Raw genomic sequence first — 19047 nt, 5'->3', positions numbered from 1 at the left:
ATACTGTAATACTGTAATAGTGGTGTGTAAATTACTTTTATCTCTATCATGAAGGTTAATAAAAACTATTGCGAATAATAATAAGCACAATAATTTGTTAAGGCACATGCAATACAAAAATATATTAATTATGACATCAAAAATTCAAAATGTAGAAGAGAAAAGGAGTTAATTGTAGAGTTTAGGTTTTTTCAAATAAAAGTTAATTTTTGGCCGGGTGCTATGGTTCATGCCTATAATCCTAGCACTCTGGGAGGCCGAGGCGGGCAGATTGCTCAAGGTCAGGAGTTCAAAACCAGCCTGAGCAAGAGCGAGACCCCGTCTCTACTAAAAATAGAAAGAAATTAATTGGCCAACTAAAAATATATATAGAAAAAATTAGCCGGGCATGGTGGCACATGCCTGTAGTCCCAGCTACTTGGGAGGCTGAGGCAGTAGGATTGCTTGAGCCCAGGAGTTTGAGGTTGCTGTGAGCTAGGCTGACACCATGGCACTCACTCTAGCCTGGGCAACAAAGTGAGACTCTGTCTAAAAAAAAAAAAGAAAAAAGAAAAAGGAAAAAAAAAGTTAATCTGTTATCAGTTTAAAGTAACCTATTATAATTATCAGATGCTTTTGTAAGCCTCATGGTAACTACAAAGCAAAAACCTCTAATGGGCACACTAAAAATAAAAAGCAAAGAGTCAAATCATACTACTTGAGAAGATCACTTAACCACAAAAAGTAAGACAGAAAAAGAAGAAAGAAAGGATCTAAAAACAACTAGGAAATAATTAATAAAAAGACCATACTCAGTCATTACCTATCAATATCTTGAATGAAAACAGGTATTAAAATCAGTAGGTTGAAGAGATATTTTGCACTACCATGTTTATTGCAGCCCTATTCATAATAGCCAACATATGGAATCAACCTAAGTGTCCATCAACAAATGAATGGATAAAGTAAATGTGGCATATATACAATGAAATACTATTCACCCATAAAAAGAAGGAAATCCTGCCATTCATGACTACATGGATGAACCTGGAGGACATTATGTTAAGTGAAACAAGACAAGCACAGAAAGACCAATACCACATAATGTCACTCATAAGTGGAATCTAAAAAAGGTGATCTCATGGAGGTAGAGAGTAGAATGGTGATTACAAAAGGCTGAAGTGTTTGGGGGAAGGATAAGTTGTAAAGATGTTGATCAAAGAATACATAATTATAATTAGATGGAAGGATAAGTTCAATAGAACTATTTTACAGCATAGTGACTATAGTTAATGACAATATATTGTAAACACAGACAATGGATGTTTTCACCATAAAATAATAGCTATGTTAGGTCATGCATTTGTTAACTAACTAAATTAACTAAATTTAGCCATTTCATGATGTATATATACTCTAAAACATTATGTCATAAACAATAAATACATAAATTTTATCTGTCAGTTTAAAAATGAATAATATTAATAAACCAAAACAAAGAAAAGTTAAGAACCAGATGGCTTCAATGATGAATTTTACCGAACATTCAAAGAATTATACCAATTTTTCTTAAACTCTTCCAAAAAAATGGAAGAAGAGGGCACACTTCCAAATCCATTTTATGAGGACAGCATCATCCCAATACCAAAACCAGATAAAGACATCATAGAAAAGAAAACTACAGGTCAATATCCTAAATGAACATAGATGCAAAAAAATCACAAATAAAAAAGTAGCAAATTGAATTCAACAGTACACCCAAAGGATTATATATAATGACCAAATGGGTTTTATCCCAGGGATGCAAGAATGTTTCAACATACACAAATCAGTATGATATACCACATTAACAGAATGAAGTACAAAAATCACATGATCATCTCAAATGCAGAAAAAGCATTTGATAAAATTTAATATTCTTTCACAATTCAAAACTCCAAAGAATATAGATATAGAAGAAATATACCTCAACACAATAAAGATGGTATGTGACAAGCTCACAGCTAACATATTCAACAGTGTAAAGATGAAAGTGCTTTCTCTAAGATCAGGAATGGGACAAGGATAACAATTCTTGGCACTTCTATTCAACATAGTACTAGAAGTTATAAGAGCTGGAGAAACTAAACAAGAAAAATAAGTAAAAGATATCCAAATTGTAAGGGAAAAAGTAAAATTATCTGATTGCAGATGACATAATCATATATGGAGAAAACCCTTAAAATCACCAAAAAATCTCTTAGAACTAATAAATCAATTCAGAGAAGTTGCAGGATACAAAATCAACGTACAAAAATTAGTGACATTTCTATACACAAGCAAGGAATTATCCAAAAAGAAAATTAAAAATGGGGGATGGGCATGCTTGAAGCTCTAACTCAGGTGGGGCAAAGGCAATATATATAACCTAAACATTTGACCCCTGTAATATGCTGAAATTTAAAAAAAAGAAAATTAAGAAAATCCCAAAACAAAAAGAATTAAATACTTAGGAATAAATCTAACCAAGGAGATGAAATACTTGCACATTAAAAACTATAAAACAATGATGAAAGAAATTGAGGAAGACACAAATAAATGGAAAGACATTGCTTGTTTATGGATCAGAAGAATTAATATTGTTAAAATGTCCCTACTGCCCAAAATGATCTATGGATTCAATGCAATCCCTATCAAAGTCCCAATGGCATTCTTTACAGAACTAAAAAAAAATCCTAACATTCATATGGAACCACAAAAGACTGAATAGCCAAAGTATTCTTGAGAAATAAGAGCAAGGATAGAGGTATCAGACTTTCTAATATCAAAATATATTACAAAACTATAAAAATCAAAAAGGTATGGTACAGGTATAAAAACAGACATATAGACCAATGGGATAGAATCAAAGGCCCAGAAATAAACCCAAACATTTATGGTGAACTGATCTTTGACAAGAAAGCCAAGAATAGACAATGGGGAAAATATAGTCTCTTCAATAAATGGCTTTGCAAAAACTGGATATCCACATTCCTAAAAATAAAATTGGACCCTTATCTCACATAATATATACAAATTAACTCAAAATGGATTAAAGGTTTAAATGTGAGACCTAAAAGTCTAAGACTACTGGAATAAAATATAGGAAAGAAGCCTTTGGTTGGTCTAGGCAATGATCTTTTTGGATACGACCCCGAAAGCATAGGAAACAGAAGCAAAAATAGACAAATGGGATTGCATGCACTGTAAAAGAAACAACGAAATGAAAAGGCAGCCCGCAGACTGGGAGAAAATATTTGCAAAGCAAATATTTGATAAGGGTTTTTGAGACAGAGTCTCAGTCTCTTGCCCAAGCTAGATTGCCATGGCATCAGCCTAGCTCACAGCAACCTTAAACTCCTAGGCTCAAGTGATACTCCTGCCTCAGCCTCTCAGGTGGCTGGGACTACAGGCATGCGCCACCATGCCCAGCTAAGTTTTTCTATTTTTAGCAGAGACGGGGTCTGGCTCTTGCTCAGGCTGGTCTGGAACTCCTGAGCTCAAGTGATTCTCGTGCCTTGGTCTCCCAGAGTGCTAGTATTACAGGCGTGAGCCACCACGCCCGGCCTTGTTAAGGTTTTAATATTCAAAATGTGAAAGGAACTCACACAACTCAATACCAAAAAGCAATGAAACCCAAAAGCAAAAAACCAAACAAATCTCTATACTGCTATTTAAAAATGGACTAAGGACCTCAAAAGATGGCATACAAATGGCCAAGGGGTGTATGAAAAGGTGCTCAAACATCACTAGTCATTAGGGAAATGCAGATTAAAACCACAATGAGATATCACATCAGACCTTTCAGGATGACTATTATCAGAAAGACAAAAGACAGCAAGTGTTATCAAGCAAGTTGAAAAAGGGGAACCTATCTACACCATTGGTGAGAATTGGTACAGCCATTATGGAAAACACTTCTGAGTATACATCAGAATATGAAATGAAATGAATATCTCAAAAAGATATCTGACTTCCATGTTCATTGTAGCATTATTTGCAATAGCCAAGAATTGAAAACAACCTAAATGTCTATCAACAGATGAATAGTAATAAAAATGTGTGTGTGTGTGTGTGTGTGAGAGAGAGAGAGAGACAGAGAGGTGTGTATGTGTACATATATATACACACACATATATACGCACACACACATAATTGAATATACTATTCAATCTTAAAAAAAGGAAGAAAATCTTGCTATTTGCACCAACATGAATGAACCTGGAGGGCATTATGCTAAGTGAAATAAACCAGACAAAAAGACAAATACTATATGACTTCACTTATATGTGGATTTGAAATAGTTAAATTCATGGAAACACAGACTAGAATAGTGGTTACCTGGGGTGGAGGGTGGGAGAAATGGAGAACTAAGTTTCAGTTATGTAAGTTAATTAAGTTTTAGAGATCTTGTGTATAGCGACTATAGTTAATAATACTGTATTGTGTACTTGGAATTTGCTAAGAGGGTAGATATTAAGTGTTCTCACTACACACACACACACAAACACACACACACACAAGTAATTATATGAGGTGATGGATATGTTGACTTGATTGAGGTGATCATTTCATGATATATATATATATATATATATATATATATATATATATATATCAAATTGTATGCCTTAAACTTAATTTATTTGTCAATTATCCCAATAAAGCTAGGTGGAAGAAAGATTTGTTTTATTAATTACTAGGTAGATTTTTGGCAAAATTTTAATTCTTTCACTCTGTAAATCAGACTAAAATTTTAGTATTCTCTTAAAAAATTAATGATTTTATCTCTTTCTAATCAAACAATGACTTCACAATCAGTATTTTCAAGTTATATAAACCTTGATGTTTGGATGTTTAAGTTCTATCAAGTAGCATAGCTACACCCTAAATATTTCTTTCAGATATAATAGAAAATGAAAGACTAATTTACATACACTGTAAACTGGCTTACATTGCTTTAGAATTGTTTGGTTATTTGCCTTAGTGCTCCCTTCTTTCCAGTTAAATTTTAAGCCCCTTGAGTCTTGGTAAATGCCTTATTCACCTTTATTTTCTTGATAACAAATAAACAATGCTTCACATAGATAAGCCTTGCAATAAATATACTAACTTAATTAATTATAACTAATTATATTTAATTTTTTTCCTGAAAAATGCAGATTCTGGAATTGTCTGGCATTTGTTGCTTTTCTTATGGTGTTTACTTTCGTTGGACTTTTCATTCCTGCTCATACATATTTCTATGTAACATTTTCTGATATATATTATTCATTAAGTATCTACTTTACACTGATAGTTTTCAGGTAAGAATTTATCATTTAAACTTTTCTATTTATGGAAAATTGAATTTCTGAAGATCATTTTTAAATAATGAAAAATCTTCCATACCTTAGATTGAACAATTGACTCAAACTTTCCAAGCAAGCATCAGAAAATTAATATTTAGCATTTTTCAATTTTAAATTTCAAAGCAATGCAAACACTGTATAAAATTTTTGAAACTTAGAAGGAAAAAAATCTTTCATAATCTTAATATTAGGTAGCTACTATTGACATTTGCTATATTTTGTCTAGTATTTTTTTCTATGAGGTTTTATGAAGTTAAGCACTAATCAAAAATAAAAATCTTACCCTGTGTTTTTGTTAATATTACATAACAGTTTTCTACAAATTAAAAATTATAGTTGGAAATAGCTTTTTAAAAAATCATAAGAAAGCCCTCTTTGTAAATGTATTTTTTTACTCAAGTAATTTTTGTAGTTTCTCCACTATTAAGGAATCAGAAAAGCATCTGTCCATGTAGCTGAAAAGAAGATGACATGAAGTAGGAAAAACTACTGTAACTAGATCTCATAGTTCTTTAATCTCTATCACTGAAATGTCTAACATTCTACTTCCATCTAGTTGGATGGGTGACATCAAGTCAGCCCTTGCCAAGTAAATGGAAACCAGTCCCAAATTATCAGATAAAATTGGTGTAAAATAGAGAATGAATATGACTGAAAAAAGAAATAGAAAAAAAACTTGACCTATATTGGACATATTCAACAAGATTTAAATCTATGAAGAAAAAGAAAGCGAGGACATTTTCTTCTTAATTCTTATTAATTAGGATTATTTTTCTTTTTGGGATCCAGAATTTATCTACAAAACATCCCTAAACTTTTTTTTTTCACCTGAAGAAGCACTGCTCATGGGTGATGTGGAATTACCCTACTGCTCACCTAGTAGAAAGTCCCAAAGAGAATCATGCTGTTCTCCTGGCAAGTCTTTGCATGGAATACCTTCTACCTCCTTGTGATGCCACGCCCACAGTGTGTGAAGCTTCTCTCATCTGCTTGAGAGTTAACAATCCCACAGAGAATAGATGCAGATAGAGTAGAAAGAAATGGAAAGAGATTTCTGTAACTAGAATAACTTTCTACATATTGTGTTGTCTTTTAGGCTTGGGATCTTTCTGTTAATGAGCCCTGTTTTGTCTCGTATGGGCCATGAGTTCAACTGGCGCTGGGCATTCATAATGGTCTGGAGTGAAGTGAAAGGGACGCCAAACATAAATATGGCCCTTCTTCTTGCTTACTCTAACCCTGCACTTGGATCTGAGAGGGAAAAATCTCAGGTAAAGAAAGCTGTGTTTTCTTATTTTGATGTTTTACAAAACTGTTGCATTGTAGTTAAAATATGTTTTTGTAGTGAGGCGGCTCAACCCCACTTGGGCTGTAGGAGTGATGCAGCTATGCTGGCAACTTTGGGGAGGGGAGGAACAACTGACAACTTTCCTTCTCCCTGTTGCAGTTTAGATTCCTAAATTCTCTCATATTCCTAAAAATAGGTTTACTATGAAGATTAAAGGAATTAAAATTTATAAATTATTTAAAATAGTACCTAATACAAAGTATGCACTCAAGAATGTGGTATTTACTCCTAATACCCAAAAGAAGCAGAAATCTACTTGTGGTTGGCTCTATTGCCTTCTATAAATTTATGAGGCCACATGTAGTAATGCTAGGAGCCAAACATTTTAATTTTTAGGTAAAGTACTCTAAACAGTACCCCCAGATTCTGCCTAACAACGTATTGGGCCCAACTCTCCCTCTACCATGTCTCTAGGCAAGATAATAAAAAGAAGCTCTGTGAGAAATTTCCTATACAGGTATCCCAGAGAAAGCAGCAAGCATCTTTGTGTGTGTGTGTGTGTGTGTGTGTGTGTGTGTGTGTGTGTGTGTTACATAAATGCCAGTGTAAAAGGAAGAGTGGCAGGTTAATTATTATGTGTCTAATTAAATAATACGCAGTTCAAACATTAAAAACTAAATCTTCAAACTGCTTTTAAAACCAAAATTTTCTAATATTGCATGACTTTCTTCCTCTGCTTTTTAATCTATTTTCACACACAATATCATTGTCATCATCATATATCCTGATCAGTGGGATGGTTAACCTTGCACACATATCTGAGTTACTAAAATTTTTAGTTTAGCTGATTTTGCTGTGTAACCATCAGCAAGTTTTTAATTTCCACCTCACCCCAAGTATTAGTTTCCTCATTCCAAACTGACTTAAAAATAGTACCGGTGATTTACTGGTAAATGTGTAAAAAATAACTTGGGTGTTGAAGGGAGGAGAGAGTTGTAACTTGTAATTTTTGCCAATTTCTGTTGTGAAATCATTTCCATCAATGATGAGAAGAGCAATCAGCTCATGAACTTCCTAAAACTTTAATCATCAGCTCTCATGAGCTAGTAAGAGACAGCTCTAGCACACAACTTTCACAAAGGATTATTGTGAGAAATAAAAAAATGTACATAAAGTGCTTAGCACATTGTTTAGCATATAGTAAGTATATAACAAATACAAGCTTGGCTGGGCATAGTGGCTCTCATGGAGCACTTTGGGAGGCTGAGACAAGAGGGTCACTTGAGGCCAGAAGTTTGAGACCAACAACATGGTATGACTCTGTCTCCACAGAAAATAGAAAAATCAGCTGGGCATAGTGGCACATGTGTGTAGTCCCAGCTACTCAGGAGGCTGAGGCAAGAGGATCGCTTGAACCTAGCCTGGAAGTTTGAGGATATAGTGAGCTATGATGACACCACTGCACTCTAGCCCAGGAGACAGAGTTTTTTCTGTCTCAAGAAAAAAAATACAAGCTATGTTGATGATGCTGCTGATAATGACATGTTACATAATCCTGCTTTAAAAAAAAACTTAGTAAACAAGGTTACTTAGTGAAAAGTCCTTACTAGTAGTAAGGACTTAAGAAGAAAGTAGCACTCCTTTCTTAACTTAATCTGACTGAACCCTACAGCTAATTTATTAATACCCACAGAGAGGCATTATAGTGAAGGGTTAAAAATACTAACCTCAAAGATATATTGTCTTTTTAATTCTGTCTCTTACTACTCACAAATTATGTGTTATTGGGGAAACTACAGTGCCCCAATTTCCCATCTGTATAATTGGACACTATTGGTATTTACCTCACAGAATTGTAGTGATGATTAAATCAGCTTGCTGTATTGTACTCTTAATATATGACTACTACATAAGTGTTAGCTCTTACTACTTTTAAACTGTTAAACTAATTTAGTAGTCTTTAACCTACAATGCACTTCAGATTGCTTCAGGATCTTTTAGTAAAATACCAATGTCTGTGGAATTCTGGCCCCTGCCATGATAAATAATGGATGTCAGACTTACTTTCCATAGTAAACAACTACAAAAATGGTCAAAATATATGAAGCAACTGGTTTGGGGTATTGGACATTTCATGTTTAGATCCTTTAGAGAAAGGAGACACATGAAGTGAGTTCACATTCACTCTGGTCTTTCTTACAAACCATGGCACAGAGAAGTGAATGCCAAACAGAGTGCAGAAATCACACTGAGTGGAAAAAATAGAGATCAGAGTTTAAGGCTATTGAAGTAGCTAAAATTTTAGGAGGCAACGTACCACGGGGAGAAGAACCGTGTAGAAAAGGATCACCAGAAATCTACATGAGGTCCCTCTGATTCATCAGTCCAGTGCTAAGCTGCACAAGCAGAGATTTTGGAGAAGGGTCAGCAGAAAGAGCTGCTAGGGAGCTTTGAGCTGAATGCACATACTGGAGGCTGCAAAGCGCTGGCGGATACTGGAGTTCTGACTAGCCACAGTACGTGAACCCCACTGATCCACACATTGGTTAAGTTGTGATCACAGAAAGACCGTGCCTTAGGAATAAGAATTAGGCCCTGGGATGAGGTTTGCTCTAGACCCAGTCTAAGAAAGACTAAAACCATTCCTTGGTAGGATAATGTGATCTGTTAGTAAATTAACTGCCTGACATAAAACTCAAAATTCTTTACAGGAAGACAACATGATCAAGACTCTCAACAATGTAGCATCCATCATATACAGACTAAAGCCAAATATTACTATGCAGGAAAATGCTACCTATTTTTAAGAGAAAAAATTATTCAATTGAAGCAAACGCAGAGATGACGCAGATGTTAAAACTAGTATGACTGGCCAGGTGCGGTGGCTCATGCCTGTAATCTTAGCATTCTGGGAGACCGAGGCAGAAGGATCACTCAAGCTCAGGAGTTTGAAACCAGCCTGAGCAAAAGCAAGACCCTGTCTCTACTAAAAATAGAAAAAATTACCCAGGCATGGTGGCGCATGCCTGTATTCCCAGCTACTCGGGAGGCTAAGGCAGGAGGATTGCTTGAGCCCAGGAGTTTGAAGTTGCTGTGAGCTAGGCTGATGCAACAGCACTCTAGCCCAGGGAACAGAGACTCTATCTCAAAAAAAAAAAAAAACAAAAACAAACAAACAAACAAAAAACTAGCATAACTATTAAAAATATATTTAATAATTTAAAGAAAAAAGGACATAAAGGCATAAAGGTAAAGAAATGGTATATTTCAATGAATAAATTGAAACTATAAAAAACAACCAAAGAAAAATTCTAGAATTGAGAAATATAACATCTGACATGAAAAATTTTTTGAGCTTAATGAGAATAGAGAGTGCAGAAGAAAAGAAATCAATTTTAAATGAATATGTTCTAAATAAGAGTGAGAAAATATGTGAAGGAAAACTTATAAAACTAAAGGAATAAATAGAAAATTTATAATTGGAGACTTTAACACTCCTTCCTATAACTTATTTAACAAATTGTAGACCTAGACAGAAAATCAGCAAAGATATGTAAGAACTGAACAACACCATCAGCAACAGGATCTAACTGATATTTATGGTATCATCTGAATTGATACAGAAAAAGCCATTTGACAAATTTATTATTCCTATATGACAAAAACTCTCAAAACTTAGGAATAGAAGAAAATGTCCTAATGTTGATAAAGAACATCTACAAAAACTTTACAGATAACATCATATTTAATAGTGAAAGACTGCTTTCCCCTTAGATCTGGAATAATGCAAGAATGTCTAATTTCAGCACTCTCATTAGACATTGTGATGGTAAGTCTAGCCAGCTTGATAAGGCATGAAAAGGAAAAATTCAGATTGAAAAGGAAACATAATAAAACTATCCTCATTTACAAATGGCATAATTATCTACATAGAAAATCCAAAGGATCTTCAAAAAGAAAAGCAAAAACAAAAACCTCCTAAAACTATTAAGTTAGTTCAGCAAGATCTCAGGATACAAGATAAATATTTTAAAAGTAAACCATAATTTTATATACTAGCAATTAATGCATGAAAAACAAAATAAAAGGTATAATATCTTGTATAATCACTCAAGAAAATAATATACTTAGGTATAAATCTAATAAAATATGTATAAGACTTGTAGGCTTAAAACTATAAAACACTGATAAAAAACCATAAGATTACCTAAATATAGTTAATATAGAGATACATTATGTTCATAGATTGGAAGACTTAACATTCCAAAGTGATGTAAAGTTTAATGCAATTCCTATTAAATCCCAGTAAGTTTTTTTTATAAATATAGACAAGTTTATCTGAAATTTATATGAAAAGGCAAAGAAACCAAAATAGCAAAAAAGATTTTGGAAAAAAAGAATAAAGCGGAAGGAATCAATATACCAGATTTCAAGACTTATTACAGTTACAGTAGTGGAGACTGTGGTATTAGCAGAGGAAAAGACACACAGATCAATGGAACAGAACAGAGAACCTAGAAATAGATCCACAGAAATATTCCCAACTGATTTTGACAAAGATTCAAAAATAATTCGATGTATTATAAAATGGATGATCTTATCAGAAAATGGTGCTAACTGCAATGAGATATCACTTATCTCCAGTGAGAATGGCCTTTATGAGAAAGTCCCAAAACAATAAATGTTGTGGATGCGGAGAGATAGGAACACTCCTACACTGCTGGTGGGACTGCAAACTAGTTCAACCTCTGTAGAAAGCAAAATAGAGATACCTTAAAGTGATATAAGTAGATCTACCATTTGATCCAGCAATCCCACTACTGGGCATCTATCCAAAAGCACAAAAGACACTCTATAAAGATACCTGCACTTGAATGTTTATAGCAGCACAATTCACAATTGCGAAGTTGTGGAAATAAACCAAGTGCCCATCAATACATTAGTGGATTAATAAAATGTGGTAAATGTATACCATGGAGTATAAGAAACAATGGTGATATAGATCTCTTGTTTTTTCCTGGATAGAGCTGGAACCCATTCTACTAAGTGAAGTATCCCAAGAATGGAAAAACAAGCAACACATGTACTCACCAGCAAACTGGTATTAACCGATCAACACCTAAGTGTATATATAGGAATAACATTTATTGGGTGTCGGGCAGGTGGGACTGGGGAGGAGGGGATGGGTATACATACATAATGAGTGAGATGTACATTGTTTGGGGTATGGTCATGCTTGAAACTCTGACTCAAGGGGGGAGGGAGGGCAAGGGCAATATACGTAACCTTACAATTTGTACCCCCATAATATGCTGAAATAAAAAAGAAAAGAATAGAAGAAAAAAACAAGAAAATGGTGCTGAAGAATTGGATATTAATAGGCAGGAAAAAATGAACTTTGACCTAAGTATCACATCTTACACAAAAATTAATACAAATGGATCATGGAATTAAATATAAAGTGTAAAACTATAAAACACTGGTTTACTACATTATCACAATAAAGAAGAAAACCCGTATGATTAACAGATGCAGACAAAGCATTTGACAAAATTTAACATATACTCATAAAGCAAAAAAAGAAAAACTTTTTGTAAAATAAAGTTTAAAGGAAAGCAATCTGACAGAGAGCATTTATTTAAAAAGAAAAAAAAAAACAAAACCTAAAGCTTAAATGACACTTAATGATAAAATACGAATGCTTTCCCCCTAAGTCTGCGAAAAAGGCAAATATGTCTCCTCTCTCCACTTGTATGGAACATTGCACTAAATGTCCTACCGGGGCAATATGGAGGAAAAAAGGCACACAGTTATTTGATATACATCAAATAACAACTAGAACTAATAAGTGAATTTAGCAAGATCATGAGATTCATGTTCAGTATACAAAACTAAATTGTATTTCTACATACTAACAAGAAACGGGCATAAAAATTAAATTATAAATAACAATAGCATCAAAAACATGGCATTGGAATAAAAATAATGAAAAAGGTATGTATTAATTATCTATAGCTATGTAACAAATTGTCCTAAAATTTAGCTTCTTGAAATAAACATTTATTATCTCTATTTCAGTGGGTCAGGAATCTGAGTGAAGATTAGCTTGGTGCTTATGATTTAATTTGTCTTATAAACTTTAATTTAAGCATAAATTGGAGGTGCAGATATCAAAAGGCTCAACTGTGCCTGAAGAATGTGCTTCTGAACTCACTTACATGGTTGTTGACAAAATGTAGTACTTTGCAAGCATTTGAACTAAGGGTATCAGTTTCTATTGGCTTTTTCCTTGTCACTTGGATCTCTCCATAGGTCAGCTCACAGTATGGTAGCTGGCTTCTCTCAGAATGAGTAAACAAGAGAGCTGGAAGAGAACAAGCCCCCAAGACAGAGGCCACAGTCTTTTTATCACCTAATTTAAGAGATTACTTTCCATTACTTCTGCATATTCTGGTCATTAGAAGTGAGTCAATAAATCCAGTCCACACTTAAGGCAACTAAATATCAAGAGATAGGTAACTTTGGGAGCCAACTTAGAGGCTCTTTTCCAAACTGTGCAAGACTTATACATTGAAAACCACAAGACATAGTTGAGAGAAAATTTAAAAGACCTGAATAAATGGAGATACATTCCAGTCATGGATTGGCAGACTTGAGATCATTAGGATGTCATTACATTCAACACAATCCCACTCCCAACAGGTTTGTTTTAGAAATAGACAAGCCAAATATAAAGTTTATAGTTTATATAGAAATACAAAAGACCTAGAATAGCCATAATAATTTTGAAAAAAAAGAATAAAGTTGTCAGATTTATGCTCTCTGATATCAGGACTTACTTGAAAGATACAGTAATTAAGTTTGTGGCATGCTGGCATAAGGATAGAAAAATAGATCAATAGAATATAATAAAGAGTTTTAAAAAGACTCACATTTATATGGTGAATTGATTTTTGACAAAGATGCTAAAGCAGTTCAATGGAAGAAAAGGTAATTTTTTTTGACAAATGATGCTGAACAATTGGATATTCCTTTAGAGAAAAAGAAAATAAAACTTCTATTTTTACCTCACATCATGCAGAAAACTGACTTGACATGAATCATAAACTTAAAGTTTCTGGAAGAAAATATAAGAGAATACTTTTTTTGATCTGGGGATAAACAGAGGTTTCTTAGGACAAAAAATAAATAAATAATAAATAATAATAATCCCTTCATCAACATTAAAAACTTTTGCTCATCAAAAGGTAGTTTTACTGAAAGGAATAGGTAAACCACAAACTGGGTGAAAATATTCACAATACATATATCTGACAATGCACTTCTTCTTAGGATATATTTTTTAAATGTATACAATTTTATAATAAAAGTAAAACAACCCAATCTTTATAATGTACAAAAGAGTTGAACAGACACTTAAAAAAAAAGATATATACTAATAAGCATGTTAAAAAATGCTCAACTTCATTACTCTAGGGAAATGCAAATTAAAACCACAATGAGACACATGATATGCAATTTAATTTACATGGAAGTTTTAGAACTAGCAATTCTTATGTGTAGACATAGAAATTAGAATAGTAGTTGCCCCTCATGGGGTAGGGGATTGATTGGGAAGAGGCACTAGAGAAATTTTAGAGGATATGAGACTATTCTGCACCTTGATAGAGTTGAGGGTAATATGGGTATATGCACTACCAAAACTCTTCAAATAGTACCTGAGTATTTAAATGTATGTAGATTATACCTCAAATTTCCTAATTACCAATGTTTGAGCTGTACCCTTAAAGAATTAAATCATAATATTCAGTGTAGGCATACTAGGCACCAGTATGTTAAAGTTTCTCAAGTGGTTCTTTCTTTGTTTGTTTGTTTTTCCTGAGTCAGAGTCTTGCTCTATCACCCTGGCTAGAGTACAGTGGCATCATCATAGCTCACTGCAACCTCAGACACCTCAAGGGATCCTCCTGCCTCAGACTCCCAAGTAGTTGAGACTATAGGCACATGCCACCACACTGACTAATTTTTTTATTTTTAGTAGAGACGGGTCTCACTCTTGCTCAGGCTGTTCTTGAACTCCTGACCTCAAATGTTCCTCCCACCTCAGCCTCCCCAGAGTGCTAGGATTACAGGTGTGAGCTCAGCCTCAAGTGAATCTAATGTGAAACTTTGAGAGCCTCTAGTGTGGTTTCATGCTCTGTCTATAATTTCACTTGTGGCTAATTTCACAATTCCACTTGTGGCTATAGAACAGCAGACTGGCTAGGGATTTAAGAAAAGTTCTGGAAGTTAGAATTCCATTAATCACCAAAAGAGTGAAGTCTCAGATTGAGAAGTGTTAGTCTACTCATTTATGGAGATTGACTTGGGGTATATAAGTGAATGAAGAAATCAAGTAGCACCAAAGGTATTAATTGCTCCTCCCTCCTGACAATGAAAGGGTGCCAAAGAGGCAAAGTTTGAGGTGAAGAAAACATATCAAGGCCTCTAGTTGTTCTCTTTTCCCAGGTGAGGAGAATTATTTGACACAGATGTGCTGGTAACTTGAACAGAGCACTGTGTGGCTATGCATAGGCAGATGTGTATAGTAGATAAGAATTGATAAAGAAAGCATAGATGTATTCTCGGGGCCCAAGAAGAGAAACAGTGGAATTTAAGAACAAATATTATTATTTTTCAGTATCTCTATAGGCATTTGTCTATTTGTCAAACTATACATCCTGATTTTAGTTTGGTTCCAAAACATGGATGAAATACATACCGGAAGATAAGAGAATTTCTAGAATACTTTCATCATGCCTTAGATTGACATCCAAATTCTTCCCCTGCCTTGAGTGTCTATTAACATAGTACAACCTAGTTTAATTTATATTGGTGAATATACACTATATTATATGAAATTGTCATGAATACTTTGTATTTTTTGTTCAATTCTAGATATTATTTCACGGAATGACTGTATGCTTAATTTCCCTGATTGTCAATAGATTTATTTTGCCAAGGGCAGTTACTGAATTAGGTAAGCCTCACTAATTTACCCTTTTGAGTGAAAAGAAAAATATTCTAAACATGCTAAACAAGTGCTAATAATGAAAAACAGAATCCATATAAATACAATTCACTGGTGCCTAATTGAAGAGGAAATTGAATCTCTGTGTAAAGACATATTCAGGGTTTAGGCCAATAAGCTTGTTTATTTAAAAAGATTATTTATTTACATTATTCCAATATAACTAAAATAATGCTATAAGTTTATAATTATTTAGAGAATTTTTATTAGGAGCCACCTATATGCCAGGCACTATTCTAACTCACAGCAATGCATTATGAAGACAGACAAGATTTCTGAGTTGATGGATTTCACAATAGAGTGAGGAGAAGCAGATGGTAAACACATCAAATAAAATAATGTCAAAAAGTCATGTACATGTCAAAGTAAAACCACATATGGAATAAAATAGAGAATGCAACAGGTGCTAAATTCTTGAGGAAGCTGGAAACTGGGTGTATTCAAGAAAAGAAAGATGGTTTGAGGAATTAGAACTTTAGAGAATAGTGAAGATAATTCCTCATATGTGCTTAAGTGGTTTAAGCTAAGTCCCAAAATATGCAGTTCCAAGACCCGAGAACAAAAAGAGCCCATGGTGCAAGTTCCAGTCTAAGCCTGAAGTTAGAAAACCAATGTCCCATCTCAAGACCATCAGGCAGACAGAGAAAATGGTCTCTTGCTCAGCCTTTTGTTCTATTCAGGCCGCCAACAGACTAGATAAGTCTCACTTGACTTTGGGGAGGGTAATCTGCTTTTTTTAGTCTGCCAATTTAAGTGTGATTCTCATCTAGAAACACCCTGACAGACACACCCAGAATAATGTTTAACTGCTTATCTGGGCACCCTGTGGCCCAGCCAAGTTGACACGTGAAACTAGCCCTCATACCTCTGTTTCCTCCTATCTCAAACTGGGAAAAAGGACTCATCTCAAAGGGTAGCCAGTATAACCAAAAGACTTAATACATGCAAAATTCTGGGACATGTTTTCCTAGTATATAGTAAATACTCAACAAATATTGACTATTACTATTATTGTTATTCTATATCTCAGCTTTTGTGAGAAGCAGTATAAAAGTAGAAAAAATTGATATGTTATTATTATTACTAAACAATTTATAGTAAATCTTTATTTAAAGTTTTAAAAAAATACTTTGTTACAATAAGTTAAGACCAAAAGGAAATTTTATAATCCATATAAAAATGGTGGTCTTTCTACTTAAAAAATATACTCTTTGTATCAAAGGTCTTCGTGATTTCACATCAACCAAATATAAGTCAGTTTATTATACATTTCAACATTTTCAAGAACTAACCAAATCTACAGCATCTGCACTGAAATTTGATAAAGATCTTGCTAACGCTGATTGGAGCATGGTTGAGAAAGCAATTATTCTTCAAAACCCATATCCAGTAAGCAAGTAATGCCTTTTGTTTACTTCTTCAAAGTAGACATGATTGCCATTAAGTGAGTATAAGTCATGTCATAAATATTATTTCATAATTTTTAATATTTGTGATTGACAGAGTTTTACTGATAACTTTATTTGCCATAATAGTAAGGAGGAGATCTTAAGGAATTTTATGATCACTGCAGGGTAAAGTAGAAGTCACAACCCTTTGAGAATATCAAAATTATATGTTTCAAATTCAAAAGAGGGGGCAGTGTATTGGAGCCCCCTCCAATATACTGAGGTGTAAAAGAGGTCAAAAAGAAGTGAATGAACCTGAGATAATGGCCAGTTTTTGACTAGATTAGGAGTGGGCAAGTGCCTTTGTTCATTTGTTTATTCAGAATTTATTTAGATTATTATATATGCTAAGCACTTGCTAGACTCTAATTTGTGGTTAATAGTATTTTAATATAAAACAGAATTCAAAACCAGTATCATAAGGTTAACTGTGGGTGAAATGTCACCTCCTGTTCTTGAGATATGCTTTAGAATATCTGTGGTCAGACTTATTCATTTAAGAGTAGTCAGCACATGAATTAGTCATGGTTTCCATAAGGGGAAATGGGAAAAGTTGTCCTGGGATTTTCTCAAAGCTGCTGCTGTTTTTCCATGTCCTGCATCACGTTCAGTTTTCACAGCGATATTTTTCTGCATTACACCATATGAGGGGCCAACTTCTAGCAGTGCAGAGTTAAGACAATTAGTCTCTATGAAATAGCATTCTGAAAAATTCATTTCTTATCCATTAACCATCACTGGAAGCTCCAGATAAGGTCTAAGTGTCAAGCCCTGTGCCTGCAGGAATACTGCCAGGATTTCTGGATGGGACAAGTACCATGTCAAATCCAAGAATTTCTCTAGTAGCTCCCAAGGTCTGTTTGTGACCTTTTACTGACCTGTCTGCATCAGAATCAGCTGGAAAGTTTATTGAAAATATTGATTTAATTGCCAACTCCTACCTTGGAGCAGGGTCTCAGAAGTAAATATTTTAAATTCACTACCTAGCTGATTCTAAGGCAGAATCAGTGTTGGGGCCACTGCTCTGGTACTTGATTAGTTTCATAAGGCAGTTGACCAAACAACCACATTCTCCTTTTATGATGTAGACATGAGGCATATTATAGTGTAACAGGTAAAACCCTGATGCTAGACTCAGAAAATCTTGGTTTATATCCTAGCTTTGCCACTTAATAAATAGCTTTCTGATCTTGAGCGTATCCTTTATTTTCTCTAAGCTTCACTTTTTCTCATCTGTAAATTGTCCGTATTCCCATTTCCTTAAGGCATATTCACTTTCTATTCTACCTCAATTGGTTAGTTTAAAGCAGTGGTTGTCAAGCGCTAGTTGCAGCAGAATAATTGAATGGTTTTATAGGAACACAGCTGCCCATTCCTACCGATTCTAATTCAGTAGGTCTAGAGTGGGATCTGAGAATGTGCATTTCTAATAATTTCCAGTTGGTGCTGCCGCCGCTGCTGCTGGGGGACCACGCTTTGACATCTGCTGGTTTAAAGTATGATCCTAGGCCGAGGTGGGCAGACCATTTGAGCTCAGGAGTTCAAGACCAGCCTGAGCAAGAGCGAGTCCCCCGTCTCTACTAAAAAAATAGAAATAAATTAGCTGGACAACTAAAAATATATATAAAAAATTAGCTGGGCATGGTGGCGCATGCCTGTAGTCCCAGCTACTCAGGAGGCTGAGGCAGAAGGATTGCTTGAGCCCAGGAGTCTGAGGTTGCTGTGAGCTAGGCTGACGCCACGGCACTCTAGCCCGGACAACAGAGAGACACTCTGTCTCAATAAATAAATAAATAAAGTATGATCCTATATGTGGTAGTGTGTTAAAGTGCTAATAATGCCATGTAAAGTAAAGATATGATATAGCCCCTTCCCCCAAAACTGGGAATTATT

At 34.4% G+C, this 19047-nt stretch overlaps 1 protein-coding gene across 1 annotated transcript in view; it reads left to right on the top strand.

The window, feature by feature from the left end:
• The window catches only part of SLC9C1 (solute carrier family 9 member C1), a 96597-nt gene that overhangs the window by 20000 nt on the left and 57550 nt on the right, over window positions 1-19047 (top strand). Inside the window, exons 8-11 of the mRNA XM_012787465.3 lie at window positions 5160-5303; window positions 6445-6619; window positions 15574-15655; window positions 16929-17095. Of these exons, the coding sequence (XP_012642919.1) occupies window positions 5160-5303; window positions 6445-6619; window positions 15574-15655; window positions 16929-17095 (568 nt within the window). The remainder of the gene's footprint in view (window positions 1-5159; window positions 5304-6444; window positions 6620-15573; window positions 15656-16928; window positions 17096-19047) is intronic.

The sequence above is a fragment of the Microcebus murinus genome, chromosome 1, assembly GCF_040939455.1.
Source record: "Microcebus murinus isolate Inina chromosome 1, M.murinus_Inina_mat1.0, whole genome shotgun sequence".
In the NCBI taxonomy this organism is placed as follows: domain Eukaryota; kingdom Metazoa; phylum Chordata; class Mammalia; order Primates; family Cheirogaleidae; genus Microcebus; species Microcebus murinus.
This window is presented reverse-complemented; position numbering and strand designations above follow the sequence as displayed.